The 15,339-nt window shown below is 43.5% G+C and overlaps 1 protein-coding gene across 1 annotated transcript in view; it reads left to right on the forward strand.

Moving 5' to 3' along the window:
- COL4A4 (collagen type IV alpha 4 chain) overlaps positions 1-15,339 on the forward strand; it is a 103,066-nt gene that overhangs the window by 82,269 nt on the left and 5,458 nt on the right. Inside the window, exons 38-44 of the mRNA XM_069474089.1 lie at positions 2,435-2,506; positions 3,689-3,817; positions 3,910-4,023; positions 4,565-4,720; positions 6,867-6,974; positions 7,989-7,997; positions 10,682-10,807. Of these exons, the coding sequence (XP_069330190.1) occupies positions 2,435-2,506; positions 3,689-3,817; positions 3,910-4,023; positions 4,565-4,720; positions 6,867-6,974; positions 7,989-7,997; positions 10,682-10,807 (714 nt within the window). The remainder of the gene's footprint in view (positions 1-2,434; positions 2,507-3,688; positions 3,818-3,909; positions 4,024-4,564; positions 4,721-6,866; positions 6,975-7,988; positions 7,998-10,681; positions 10,808-15,339) is intronic.

Below are 15,339 nucleotides of genomic sequence, written 5' to 3' on the forward strand. Positions count from 1 at the left end.
TATTTCAGAATCTTTTTTGATAAGCACTTTCAAAGTTTTTCAACCACTGCATATAGTCACAAAGTTCTCTCTTCTCCACCAGCTTTAAAGTGAGGGTGACCAACTGTCCTGTTTCACCCGGGCCTGAGCACGTATCTCAGGATGCGGAACTTTCAGTGGTAAACCAGAAAAGTCCCAGGCAAACAGGGATGTGTTGGTCACCCTGTTAAAAGTATAAACCTGTATAAAGGCTCCTGGATGTAGATTAGTGTTTTCAGGCTTTAGAACAAAATACAGCCTGAGAGTGGGGATCCAGTCTCAAGGAGTCCATGGCTAATGGAGAAGGAGGCCACAGTTCTGGCTGGGGTGGAGATTAGATTCGCTGATGGAGGGAGAGCACCCGGCTCGAGAGTGCGGCACGACGCAGCCTTAAATGATGGTTGTTAAGCAGTAGGACGACCAGAGAGGTGAATAAAAATTCCTCATTACCCAGAAATGTGCTTTGTTAGCCTAATTGCCTCTCATCTGCACTGTATATATTTTATGCATGAGCAACTTTCTGATTTAGAGATGGGACTGATAAAAAGCTTTCAGTAAAAAGGAAAAATTACCCTTAAAACCCTACTCAGATGTAGCTGCATTCAATTTAGAAAGATAACATTGGGTCAGATAAGGGTCGGCCAGTTCAACAATCGGGAGAGGCTGGGACCGTGACAACCCAGGATCTGGATGTGTTGATGTGACAATGGAGAGTTGGCAGAAGCTGGGACATTCCACCCCAGCCAGGTCCCCCAAGTCATCAATCTTGGTGACTAAAGCTGGAGGTCAAAACACATGGAAGTAGCAAGTGGTCCCTCAAAAAATTTATTATCATTTCACATAGATTGCAATAAATATCCAGATTTGGCAGATGAAGAAGGTCTGTGTGTTGTTTTGGTGCAAACTTAAAACGTTGGCTCATAAAGTAGGAAAGAGGATTGGAAAGTAAACTAAGCCAGAACTGTTAAAAGTGGTTAGGAAATAAAAGATTTAGGGAAAATAAAGATGCATTCCCATTTTTTTTTTGGTGCAAGAGAATACAGCTCATTTGAACCAATCTAAAGTTTAGATCTAAAAAAGAGCATAACAACCGTGTGTTGCAAGTGCTGTTGATAAACAGGATGGAATCAACTCACGGTAACATCTTCTAATAAGAAGTCCACAGAGGACTTGCTTTAATGAATAGGCAATAATTAGCACTTGAATTATTTATATGTAAATGGATACCTCGAACTCCTCTAAATCATATTTGTTCCATAAATCTACCAAAGAAAGATGTGGCATACAAGTAGAAATTGTAGTCTACTCCTTTTCATAGCTTTCTCCCTCACCGGCCTTGCTTCACCTTTTCTCATTTACTCATTCAACAAACATTTATCGAACACCTGCTATGCTAAGTGTGGGGATATAAAGACTAATAGGACCTCGTCTTGAATTCCAATTTACTCTTGCATGGAGGAGACAGTTACCCAAAGACATGGTTGTTGTACAGCGTGGGACAGACATAAATGATCAGGAGAGCCCTATGCAGGTGTCACAGGAGTAGGTGAGAGGCACTTTCTGTGTGTTTAGTCATATTCTTATCCCAAATTTGAGAGATAACTCAGTTTGGATGAGAAAGAACAGCTACTGGTGGAAGACCCACCGGTGAGACAGGAAGGTTTACCAGGCTGGGCCGGGCTAAGGAGCAGCTTCATCCCCACATCAGTCACTGGGCAAGACCTGTGGGCAGGCACGTAGCTGAGTGACAGAGACCAGATTTTCAGTGATCGTCATGAAATAATAAACTTAGTTTCTGTAAAAAGGCATCGGAATGGTTCTGAAGAAAGTTGTAAAGAAAGAGCTGCAGCCACAGTTGCCCTGCAGGCTCGTTGCTCCCCGAGCAGCAGGGCTGGGCTTGCAGTCAGATTAGGTAGCGCAGGTGTTCAGCTCACCTTGGGCACCAGGGGGCCTTTTGTCTCACTGCATTTCTATGAGTAGATCCTGAAGAAATTAGAGCCTGCAGACCTTGGGCTGCAAAGACCCCGAGCCTGGGAGGTCGGAGGCTTGGATTCGCTCCCATTTGATCTCTTTCCTCATCTAGGATGATTTTATTGCCATAAAATCAAAGGTCACTGTGCCACGATTCAGTAATTCTAGACCAAATCTGGTCACGATAGTGTCATAAACCAACAGCAGTACTTTAAAAGCAAAGAAACATATGTGTTAAGCTGTCTTGGAAGAAAACCTCCATCAGATGAAAGTGTTAAATAATCGGGGGCCTGGATTCCGCCCCCCTCCAAATGCCATCCAGATTGCGGGGTCTGCCCGCCTTCCCCATCAGCGCACCCTCTGCCCGTAGTGCCTGCGGTTGCTGCCGGAGTGAGTACCAGCGGCTGGGCTTCCCTTTGGGTCACAGGCCTGTGGTGTATTTCAGGTCCCTCTGGGTTGCCCGGCCTGAGCGGCTTGCACGGTTTGAAGGGTCAGAAAGGATCCAAAGGTGCTTCAGGTAAGATAAAACCATTCACGAGAGATTGAGCTTCAATCAGTGGACCATGACATAAAGTAGTACCCACCCACCCCGGTGTTTGCTCACTTCATGAGATTTAGGGGTGAAACTAAAAATTTGGCTTAGGTTAGAGACATAGAGTTGGAAGTATTTTTAGTGCTGACAATGACATACAAAAAGGACATTTGAGAAAACCCTATTTAAGAAGGAATAGTTGGTTCAAAGTGCCTTTTGTTGGCATTACTTGGGACTCTCTGCTAAAAATACTCTGAATAATTGCATTAATGGAGTTAGATTTCAAAATGTTATAATAACAAATAAATGGTTGGGATTTTAAAATTTTTGTATTGTTTTCAGCATAGTAACGTCATGTACAACGACATGAATCTAGTTGGTACTTTTAGCATCCTTTTACAGCCACTGCTAAAACAAATTACCTGAAGAATTTGCTGTTATTTTTGACATTGCTAATAGGTTAATCTTCAATAACTGCATTTTAGCTCCTTTCATTAATATAATGCATACTTGTTGTGTTACTTTCTCAGAAAAATTGCTTATAATCAAAGTAGCTGAAACGCAACATGCAGATTTGAGTGACCACAGGGAACAGCTTAATTGTGCTACTAGTTTTGAATCTATTGTGGGAGAGAGGCAATATCTTTATAGTTTGGAAAAATTTCTTCGTAGTAATTTCAGTCACTTAGGATTCATTCAGTGGCTCTTCCAAATAGTCCAATTAAATGTTTTCCCCTTCCAAGAAATCATTGATGTTCTCCCTTTTCAGTGTGAAATTCCACAATAGTTCTAATTATGCCAGTTTCCACCTCAAATTTCAAAGAAGTTTATTTGTAATTATTTATTGTTGTATGTCATTTGATTTTGCTCTATCCATTGTAGAACGTGGAGGGTTGGGATTGTCTCCAAGCTGTTGTGTTTTTTTTTTTAATCTGGGAAATAATCATAAAAGAAATCAAACCTGTGGTTAACCAGTGTGGGAGCTGTAAGAGAGAAGCGGCGACCCAGGAATAGCACGCAGCCGTTTGGATCACCGTTGCAGCCAGTGGTCGGTCTCTGCAGAACTAGCCACTTCTCTGCCACTGTTGGGAAGCGGTTCCTTTCCAGACAGCATAACAGGGACAAGCAAGGATGAGATACAGGATTAATGCTCTTTTCCCTATTAAGGTTTGCATGATATGGGCCCACCCGGTCCAGTGGGAATACCTGGGCTAAAAGGAGAGACAGGAGACCCTGGGAGCCCGGGTATCTCTCCTCCAGGCCCCTTTGGAGAAAAAGGTCTCCCAGGGCCCCCAGGTAAGAAGCAGCACACTTTGTCCTTCTTTCAATAACTAAATCAAAACCTTTCAAAGGTAATGAGGCTGGCATCTGAATGTGTTTATTTGCAGGGAGACCAGGACCACCTGGCCCTGCAGGTGCCACAGGAAGAGCTCCTAAGGGTGTTGTTCCTGAGTCAGGTCCACCTGGAGATCGGGGACCTCCTGGCCCTGATGGCCCAAGAGGTATGAGAAAATCACGGCCAGTGATAGCCATGCTCCTTTTGCTAGATGCTGCCAGCCCTGCGGGGATGTGGGATCAGAGAGTGGCAGAGTAGAAGCACCTAAGCAGCCCCGTCAATTTGGCAGATGGATAAGTGAGGAGGACCCAAGTTCTGGTCCTGATATGGTCCTGAGAGCCCCCCACCCCCTGCACCCCAGCCTCAACTGGGCCTCACATTCATCTTACAAAGCAGTGAGGAGGGAATGCAAACAAAAACCATGAAATGATATTTTCAAAAGGAATGGCTCCGAAGGGAGAGAAGGTTTTGCGTAGGTTCAGTTTGTCTAACAGTTACTAACTTACTATTATCTACGCTATTTCTCAACGTGGGCTTCATGTGACCCCACTCTGGTTTCCTTCTGATACTATTGACTTTCTTATTCTAACTCCTCCCATCCCTTGCTTGCGAATCATTAAATTGCTTTTCTTCAGAAGCTCTCAAGGAGACAGTATACACATTTGTCTTTGACTAAAAGAATATTTTTGCCTCATCTTTGTGGTCAGGAGCACCTGGGCCCCCAGGCCCCCCTGGGAGCGTTGACGTTCTGAAAGGGGAGCCAGGTGACTACGGTCTGCCGGGGCTGCCAGGTCCCCCGGGCCCGCCAGGCCCTCCGGGGCGCAAAGGCTCTCCAGGATGTGATGGAAAGGACGGCCAGAAAGGTATGAATGCAAGCTGTTCCTTCAGTAGCATGTAAAGACTTTCGTTACCTTACCCCTGAGGAGCCAGGGTGCTGCACCACCATGTTGGAACTTCTATTTTCTATGCAAACAGTGACTAGATTTCCAAAACGTCCTGACTTTCCCAAAGAGTCCTGAAGTTTGGGTAAAAGTTGGACAAGTAAAAGGAAGAAACACAAGTTCATCTTTCGTTATGAGTAATACTCTTGATAATCTTCCAGACCAGAACTGAACAATGGAAACATCATGCAACCTGCATGTGCAATTGAAAAATGTAGTCACATTTGAAAACATCAAAAGAAACAAGTGAAGTTCACTGACATACTTTATTCCATGTAACATAATATATTCAAATAGTATTGTTTTAACATATACTCAATATAAAGTTATCAATGAGATAATTGAGCTGATTATGCAAACCTGGTTCCCCTCCCAAATAAGCCACTCCTCCTCTGGCCTTGGAAATCCAGCATGTGTTCTACACTTGCAGCATGATTCAGTTTGAACTGGCCACATTTCAAGTGCTAAATAGCCACGCGGTTAGGAGTTTCTATAATGGACAGCTCGGTTTTAGACTGCTGACTTTGCTTTTTGATATTCATGCAAGGGTCCCCCACTATTTAAGGCTAAAATACTCACTTAAATTAATTTTTACCCAACTGCTAATATTTGGGCATGTCAGTTTTTGGTCACCAGAATTTTAGAGAATTATTATTAATAGATTCAAAAAACTTTTTTGTTGAACAGAGACCAATAATGATTGTCCATTTGAACTCCCTTATTTCGTAAATAAGGAAGTTGAGTATCAGCGAAACAACTTTTGACATTTGCACACGGAGCCAAATAACTAGCACCCTGCCTGGCTTCTGAACCAAATGTGAAATAAGGCCAAAGAGTAAGGCACAGGGGAGATCAAAATCACTCTGAGGCTGCCATGACTACAGTGCAAATGGCATCTCTGGAATTGGGCAGTATGCAACCTGTACAACAGTATGAAGCAACCCTCTTCACCTTTATTAGCAATAAAATCAATTTTAGAGAATATATCTTATATCTGCAGGTATGTGGTCTTCCAATTATAGAACCTCAAAATTGAACAGACATGGTAGCACTCTAGCATTCTAGTCACCAAGAGGAAGGAGGAAGGGTCTGGCTAATAGTCTTCCTCCCTAGTTGTTACTCTAGAGAATAAATCTGCACCTGGACATAAGCGTCAGGACTGGAGAAATAGCATGCCATGTAAATAACAGCGACCTACCCATGGATTCACAGGGAGTTAGAAATATTGGTTGAACCACCAATCATGCTTCTTAACTCCCATTCCAGAGAATATAAGGGCCAAATAATTCTTTACTGGAAAGAGGGCAAGGGAGTTTCTTTGGTTTACCTTTTATAACTTACTTATTTAAGTAAAGGAAATATTTTATCGATTTCACAAACGTTTACCAGGCACCTACAGGAATGTAGTGGTGAACAAATTTAAAGGGTCCTCACTCTTACTAAGCCTAGCATTTCACACAGGAGGACAGACATTCACACTCAGGAGACATCAGTATAAACCAAGCTAAGTGCTCGGAATGAAGAGCTTATCAAAAAGCAACCGCACTTTGGGTGGGATTCCAGGGAGGGCTTCCCTGCAGAGGTGAGACTTGGTCTGAATGCTAAAGAATGAGGAGGACTTAATGGATGGAAAGAAGAGAAGGAACAATTTGTCCAAGGAACTGAATCGTTGGTGTGCCTGAAACTTGGCGAGTGAGGAAGAGCATGGTATGAATTCAGGCGGAGAGGCACGTTGTTCCCAGATATTAGAGATTATTTCCTTGTTTTCTCTTTGTTTCCAGTCTGTTGACTATCGCAGAGACAGTTCAGGATTACAGGGCTTTTCATTCTAATTTAGTTTTGCTTTGATCATGGAACCATTTTCCTTAGTCCTTTGGACTGTGCCATTGTGTTTTCTTCAGGCAGATGCAGCCCTTCTCAGCCTTACGGAACAAAGGGAGGCTACTCTTGACTCTAAGGCCAGCTTTGTCCTGCATTTTGCTGGAGTGAATCTCTGAATTCAGTGCATCAAACTATCATTGTCTCTATAGTGCTTCATTCCAATGGCCTCACTTTATGTTTCTTTCAGGACCCATGGGATTCCCGGGGCCGCAGGGGCCACATGGACTTCCTGGGCCACCAGGAGAGAAGGGTCTACCTGGACTTCCAGGCAGGAAAGGCCCCACTGGTCCTCCAGGTAAGCTGCTAATGCATTTTCATCTCTGCTAAGCAAGCTACACACAGAATTTTGTTTAAACATTTACTATGATGGTCATCTTTCAGAAAGTAGTTAATATTCTGAAATTACTAGCACATTCTTATACTTAAGCCCTTTTTGATATAAAGAGTATATTTCTTTCAGGCTGCACTACAAAGTCTTATGTTTGGTAAACTCATATTTAGCATCAGAATGAGTTGGTTTGAAAATTAGCAGTGGATTCTACATTCCTATGTCTGAATTTCCATTGGTTTTCCTAGATGTTCTATTTAACTTTTTCCGTAAAGTACATTAATTCCTGTGAAGGGGAAAGACCATACAATTTAACTCTATAGAGAACACTTTTTAATCATAGGGTCAAAATAAACCAAGGAAGTGTTGGGGAGAGAAAGGGCAAACAGACATGTGCGTTTGAGACTGGCAGAAGCAATATCTTTCAATATCCTGAATCAATATTATGGTAATGTGGTGTCAGTTCAGAATATTTTGCAATTTTGTGAACTAGCACTCTAGTCCAAAGAATAAATAAGTAGCACTGTTTTATTATGTATCACAGAACAACAGGAAAAAGGGCTTATATTTTGATTCTCTTTATATTTCCTTTTTGTGCATAGCCTATAAAACTTGACAAGTTAGTATGGAATTTCCAGAAGCCTTTAACTTGATAGAATTCCTATATACATTAAATTAGGGCATATTGGCCATAAGAAATCGACTAGAATGTCATATTGCTCAAAAGAGTCTCATTCCAAGTCTTTCTAGAGATGAAAACTCCATGACTAAATCAGAGCTGTTCCTGTCAGTCACAGAGTTGTGGATTTTTCATGTAAATAAGATGCTATCATTCTGCTTGTCATTGATGCTGTCCCAAATTATTATTTATGTTCTCAAACAATCTATTTCATTTTTGTCCTACTTCGCGAACTGAAAATCTCTTTCCACCCTGTGAAAATCATTGTGTGGCCTCGTGTTTTTGGCTTTGGATCGTCCCAGGTTCCAGAGGTAAGCATGGCTGTAAAATTGATCATTTCCCCTAAATCTGTCTCCAGTCATTTCTGTACTGGTCTTTTCTGCTATCTATATGTGTGAGTTAAACTTTGTTACATTTTTATACACAGAGTTCTGTAATTATATTAGGTTTTAATGCCTTTGTTTCCTTGTTACGGATATAGTAACCTCATATTACCATGTCCTGATGCCCAGGGTCTTATTATAGGTTGTCAAGGCAGTTTAGATACTCAGCTTATATAATTTCAATCTGGGCATGAAGTGTGAGAGCTTTCTCTGTCCAACGCTGTAGTACATACCAATGTAAGTTCCTTTTATAAATTCTACAGTGTAAATTAGAACATCCGTAAAATAAGTAGTATCAACAACATTAAAAGATGGGCCCTCCACACTCAGTAAGGGGCTGTGACAAGCCTTTCCTATCACTCCCTTAAGTCCATTTGCAAGGAGCACATTTCTTTGTGTGTTAAAAAGAAAATGTTCATTTCATGCTCTGAAATGCAAAAGCAACATATTATTTTGTGCCTGGCATTTTCGAAGAAAATAAGAAACATTTCTCAAGAGAAAAAAAGGAAAATTGTGAATGCTTGTGTTTTTCTTTCCAGGCATCTGTTATTAGCCCTAATGAACATTTCCCTGAATATAGACTCCACATATTTTTAGGGCCCTTAAAACAGAGGCGTGGGCCCCTCTCTTTCAGCTTCTGGTTTATTAGAAAGTAAAGAAAAGCAAAATCAAGATATTTTTAAAATCCTGCTATTTTAAATATTTATATTTAAAAATTGAAGTTGTATATTTAATGTTTTCATTTAAATCCTAGCTCTCTGTGATTGTATGGATAAATGCATTTGAGGATAACATCAAAATTCTAAATATGAAGTACCAGCCAAATGCCCCCATTACCCACCCCCTACCGCCACCACCACTACCACTGGGAAAGGCCCAGATTATTCAGGGAAGAGAAGAAATGTTCCCATGCATTTCGCTCAAGTCACCGTAGGGGAAAAGCCACGTTTTGCATTAAACTGTACCTACTGTAGAAATACATCTGGACCTGTGTCGCTCGTGGTTTTTCATCCCATAGTTTACAAAGGGTTAAATTCCAAACAGCTTATGGAGTTCAAGTCCACTTTGCACAGGCACATTAGCATGATGTAACCTAAAACTTTGTTGTTAGGGCCACATTTTTCTAGGATTTTCTTGCTCCTTTGTCATTGCTGTTCTAAAATTATTTTGCACATTTGTGTATCTTTGAAGAAAATCGTAACTAATCAAATGGTATGTTTTAAAACATGTTTTATTTTGTGGAATTCCTCACCCAGATATTAGGAGTTCTTGAGGCAGTAAAATTTGGTGTTTAAGAGCCTGGGCCTGGAGGCAGAACACCCTGGATTTTAATCTGGACTTTGCCATGTGTTAGTTGTGTCACCACAGATGTGTCACCACAGTTATGCCACTTATTTACGTGAGCCGTAATATTGTCATAACCGTAGCACATACACAGTCTTGTAGGGAGGGCTTAATAGCAAAGCACTTAGTACTGGGCCTGATACGTGATACAGCGTTCGGTAAGTGTGAGCTGTTATCTCTGTTGCTCAGTGTTATTATTTATTGTCCCTTGTGGTATTTGTGTGTGTGTGTGTGACTGAATGAAGCTTTAGAAAAAGTGTCTTAAAAATAGTGAATGTAACCAAAAACAAGAAAATGTCAAAGCTTTAGCACAGTGATTCTCAAAGTGAGATCCCCACATCAACACCATTGGCCTCACCTGGGAACATGCTAGAAATCTACATGTTGGGCCCCACCTCGGTCCTCCTGCCTCAGAAACTCTGGTTTCCTGCAAACTAGCCAGATGATTCCGATGTGCTGAAGTCCGAACTACAGCTTTTGAGCGGTGCTTCTCAGCTCTGGTGGACGCTGGAACCTTCTGGGGAGTTTGAAAGAAATGCTGCTGCCCGAGTCCCATCCCCAGAAATTCCTGTTTAATAAGTCTGGATGGGGTCCCAGCGTTAGTACTTTAAAATGCTCCCCGGCTGGGTTTATTGCGTGGCCAACATTGAGGGCACTGTGCAGGCATATTATCATCAACTAAGCCAGTATTTCTGGAGGTGGGACCCAGCCGTCAGTATGTTTTCACAACTCCCCTGGATAAGTCCAACGTTCATGCCAGGTTGAAAGTCACTGCTTTGGCACTTCTAGGGATCCTGAAATTCTATTTAAGTAATTGACACTAGGGAAACCCACCTGTCTGCAATGTAATGAGGCAGGGACACAGTAAGCTGAGCTTTAGGAACCCACAAGTCCCTCTTGCAATGCCACCTGTGGCTGGCACCACAGGAAAAAATGGCCCAAAGATTGGAAAACCTATGAAGGTCATCAAATTATTACTGCCTCATCCAACCCTCACTATTTTATGCTTCCTCTGCTTGCTCTGATATTCCACCCGCTCATTTGGTCAGTCAGTCATTTGTTTGTTCAACAGATGCTTTCTGGAAGTTTTTCACATCCCCTGCAGTGAGCAAGACGAGTTCTCGCCTTCATGGAGCTTACACTGGATTGTTGAATCTCTTGTTAACATTTCAGTGTAGTGGCAGAAGTCCATCTTTAGCCAGACAACGCAGAAGGAGCTTGTTCATAAGCATGTGAATCTATCACACAAATGGTGATTCCAATTTCAGGTGAACCTGGGCCACCTGCAGATGTGGACGCCTGCCCCCGAATCCCAGGGCTTCCTGGGGTGCCAGGCCCAAGAGGACCAGAAGGAGGCATGGGGCTCCCCGGAATGAGAGGCCCCCCGGGATCAGGTATGAGCCTTACTCTGTTCATTTTTGCACCATATATTACTGAAATGAAATTCTAGATTCTTTATGATGGTGCTTCTTTAGGGAGCCTAAACAACTAGTGAGGAAGAAGCAATGAAAATGTCCTTCCCCTTAATACATCATTTTTACCTTGATCCAAAGTACATTAATCATGTACTAACTGGACCCACAGATCTCTTCCATGTGTATACTGAACTCCTACTTCAATCGTTTATACTTGGCCGACTTTTGGACATGAGGTTTTGAAACCTCTTAGCACAACATAGTATATGCACCATTAACAGTCATTAATAGCTGTTGACTTGATTTTTAATTAAAAACGAATGAACTGGGGCTTGGCGGAGCAAAAACAGAGCTTATGAGAAGAGAGAAGGAGGTGCATCACTTAGAGGAGGGCTAGGGCAGAGGAGGAGGGCTGCTCTAAATTTTGGCAGTGACTACATTGTTCACTTAATCATGAGTGTTGTTCAGTCCTTGTCAGGTTGGCAGGATCCTTATTTAATATTGAAGCCACACTCTTCTTTTAAAAAGCGTTTTCCAAATGGTTTGTTTTCTTGCCACATGTCCCCACTGCATTGGCTAATTTGCAAGGACATTAGGGAGTCCAGGGCTGGGCATCTAGAAGTCACTGGTTTCTTCAGACCAGTTGGTAGTGGCTGTGAATCTAGAAAACCCGTGTGCAAATTATTGGAAGAGAAAGCATGAGGCTATTCTCTCTCCCATTTCGCCCACTGAGATCTGGGCTCTTTTTGGTTCAGAGCCAAAAGAATTGGAAGCAGAACCGAATTTTGTCCGACTTGTTTTTCTCATGATTTTCCAAAACCAAGAAGCTAAGCACCCCAGAGATGTTCCTCTCAATTGGAGTCCGAGTAGTTCTTGAGTGGTGGCCAAAGCTCTGGAGCCTTCCTGAAATTAATGTGGGTTTTTCTGTTGTTGTTTGTATTTGCTGCACTGCATCTGTGTTTGTGCACAAAGTTAATTGGGTATTGCTTGTAGCAACTTCCTTTAACGGCCCGTGAGCACTGGGAATTGGGTTGGCAGTTATTTAACTTCCCTTTCGTTAGCACTCACTGCACAGATAAATTTCTGTTAGTCTGTGTAACTGGTCTCTCAACCTCATTGGAAAGCCAAGCTGCCTTGCTATATATATATTTGCAATATCAAACGTTAGGTGCCCCCAACTTTTAAAAAAATAACATTCAAGTAGGAGATGTGAGCTATTGTGGGGTTCTGAAAATTCAGTTTAGTAAATACTTCCAGATGCCCTCTGCTCTTTGTAAAGTGTGGTACTAGGTGTTGTGGGTGACCCAAAAATGATAAGATGTGCTTTCCCTCTCCAGGGTCTCTCAATCCCATGGCAGAAATAGCCAGCGGAACATGAGTAACTTAAAATAACGGTAGATTGCAATTCATGTTTTAGAAGAGTTGCAAGTGAAGGGCACGGAGAGAATGGGACAGGGCGAGGTTAACTGTGGCGTGGAGGACTTTGGGACCGCTAAGTCCCCAGCGAGCCTTGGTGTTGGAGCAGAGCCTTCCATGCATGGTCTTTTGCAAACTGCCCTTCTCCACACACTGTCACTTCTGCGCCATTACACATGTCCTGCAATGTCATCTGTAGTAGCTGTGGAATATTGCAATATATGATTGTGCCACAATTTATTTAACCACCACATTTACAAATTATTGATTGGTTTGGAGCCAGCTGCTGTGCTAGAAATAAATTAATCCAACAAGGTCCTGCCCGTTGGAGCAACATGCTAGCAGAAAATGAAGGCTTTGAACAAATTGGTGCAGATATGTTGAGTGTTAATGAAGTGTGATGTGGGAATTTGTGATAGGGGAATTAGCCCGTATGTAGGGGAGGAGAGTCACAAGGAACTTAAGCTTCATGGAGCACCAAATCCCCTGGAGAGCTTGTTAAGACTCAGCCTGCTGGCCCGACCCTCAGACTTTCTGATTTGTTAGGGATGGAGAGGGGGCCAAGAGTCTTCATTTCTAACAGGTTCCCAGGTGCAGCTGCTGCTGGTCCAGGGATTGCACCTGGAGGAACCACGCTGATGTGAGGTGTGTCCACCTCCCCACTCTGATACGCAACTGGTAATGAATACCTTTCTAGGTAAAGAATACCTTATAAGCATCCCTGATCATCGTGAAGAAATAATGTAATGGTTGAGAACAGAAGTTCTGGAACTAGACTCCACGAGTCTAACTCTGGCTCTACCGCACAACCTCTCTGTGACTCAGTTTCCTCATCTGTAAAAAAGGCCAATTGTGAGAATAACGTGAACTAACATAGAAAGCACTTAGAACACTGCCCAACACAGAATATTCAATTCACGTGTTTGCTATGATTATTCTTGTTGTTTCCTGAAATTCCCTGAGTAGAATTCTAATGTCAAGAATAGGCAGAAATGGGCCGGGCGCGGTGGCTCACGCCTGTAATCCTAGCACTCTGGGAGGCTGAGTCGGGCGGATTGTTTGAGCTCAGAAGTTTGAGACCAGCCTGAGCACGAGCGAGACCCCGTCTCTACTAAAAATAGAAAGAAATTATATGGACATCTAAAAATATATATAGAAAAATTAGCCAGGCATGGTGGCACATGCTTGTAGTCCTAGCTACTCGGGAGGCTGAGGCAGGAGGATCGCTTGAGCCCAGGAGTTTGAGGTTGCTGTGAGCTAGGCTGACGCCATGGCACTCTAGCCTGGGCAACAAAGGGAGACTCTGTCTCAAAAAAAAAAAAAAGAATAGGCAGAAATGTAGGATTTTTGAAATAGACCACCAGGCTCATCATCAGGTTTAAAATTTAATAATCTAGAAGAACAGTGATTCCCACAGTGTGGTTCCTGGGGCCAGCAGCAGCAGTGGTAGCACTTGGGATTTGCTGGAAGTGCAGATTCTCAGGCCCCTCCTGCTCCAGCCCTACTGAGGCAGCCTTTTCATGGCTTCTGTTCTCAGACGCAGCAGTTGCTATGTCCTTGTGACATGTGGGCATGTGTTTCCTGATGTCGTTCAGGCGGGTCAGAGGGGGAAGATTTGAGTCCAGGAGCACCGCGGGCGAGTTAGCTGCTGTGCTAAGTGTGAGCACAGTCCGGGCCTGGCCTGGGGCAACAGAGTTGCAGGGGGGAGCCCCCTAGAAATAGTGAAGACAAGGAAACTGTGTGGGAAATCTTTGATTGCTGCTAGCTTGCCAAAAGCAAATCAAACCTCCTTAAACCTCCATGCATCCTTTTCTTGCAGGGTTGGTGCATTAAGGGGACAGGGTTTGGTCAGTGTCTTTTGTTAACACATTCATTGGATGGCTGGAACCTGTGTCATCAGGCAAGACTGATCCCTTAAATGGGGTGGGGGAGGGTGTCTCCATGAATTCCCTCGGTCAACTGGCCGCCTCCGTCATCCAGGCACAGTCATGGCAGGGGAAGGCAAGAGGCAGGAGCAAGAGACACTAACAAGCCCCTTTACTTAACGGCTGATGTCAGGCTGTGTCCGTTTGCACTGGCTGCCATAACAAAGTGCCACAGACTGGCTAGTCTAAAGGACGGAAATTTGTTTTTTCACAGTCTGGATGTAGAAGCCCAAGATCGAGGCCCCTCTCCTTGGCTTGCAGATGGCCACCCTCTTCCTGTGTCCTTGCACGTCTCCCTCCGTGCCATGTCAGGGACATGCACCCCTGGTGTGCCTTTGTGTGTCCAGATTTCCTCTTTTTATAAGGACACACCACTCAGATTGGATTAGGGCCCAACCAAATGGCCTCTTTTTAGCTTAATCACCTTGTTAGGGCTCTATCTCCAAATACAGTCACATTCTGAGCTGCTGGAATTAGGAGTTCAACATGTGAGTTTTGGGGGCACACAAGTCAGCCCATAATAGGTTGGTTTGTGGCAGAGAGAGAGAGAGAGAGAGAGAGAATAGCAAGCAGACTGGAAACCTGGAGAGGGCTAGGAATTCAGGTAATTTGGGCTGATGGCAAAAACCTCCCCCAAAGACAATGACCATGTCTGCTACCCTGACTGAAGGGAGATTGTGGCTAATGAGCTGATGTCTTGACCAAAAAGTAACCAAGCACTTAAAGAACCCCTCAAGGCTTAGTGTGACTGCGGCCACATCCCCAGCCAATGTCCTCCAAGGAGCACACAGAGCTCTGTAGCTTGTCAAGGGCAGGGGCTGGTGGGTGACGGCACAGCCGCTGCACTCAGGCCCCCCCGGCCCGAGTCTCCTCTCCCGAGTCACCTGATCAGCTCCATGATTTTTCTGAGCCTCAGCCTTGGCACTGGCAGAACTGGCGTGTAAGAGCACCGAGGCCTACACTGCTGGCAAGACTGAACTGGATAATCCAGGTAGCAGGATTAGTGTGGTACCTAGCACATTGTAAACGCTCAATACAAAGCTATTTTTAAAAACTGCTGTTCTTGCTCCAGATTAAACCCGACCCCCAGCTGAAACAAGTTCATTCACTTGTGCATCTAGGCTTTAAAAAAATCACTATTAAGGATATTTAATTATAAAAGCTATACAT

The sequence above is a fragment of the Eulemur rufifrons genome, chromosome 1, assembly GCF_041146395.1.
Source record: "Eulemur rufifrons isolate Redbay chromosome 1, OSU_ERuf_1, whole genome shotgun sequence".
In the NCBI taxonomy this organism is placed as follows: Eukaryota; Metazoa; Chordata; class Mammalia; order Primates; family Lemuridae; genus Eulemur; species Eulemur rufifrons.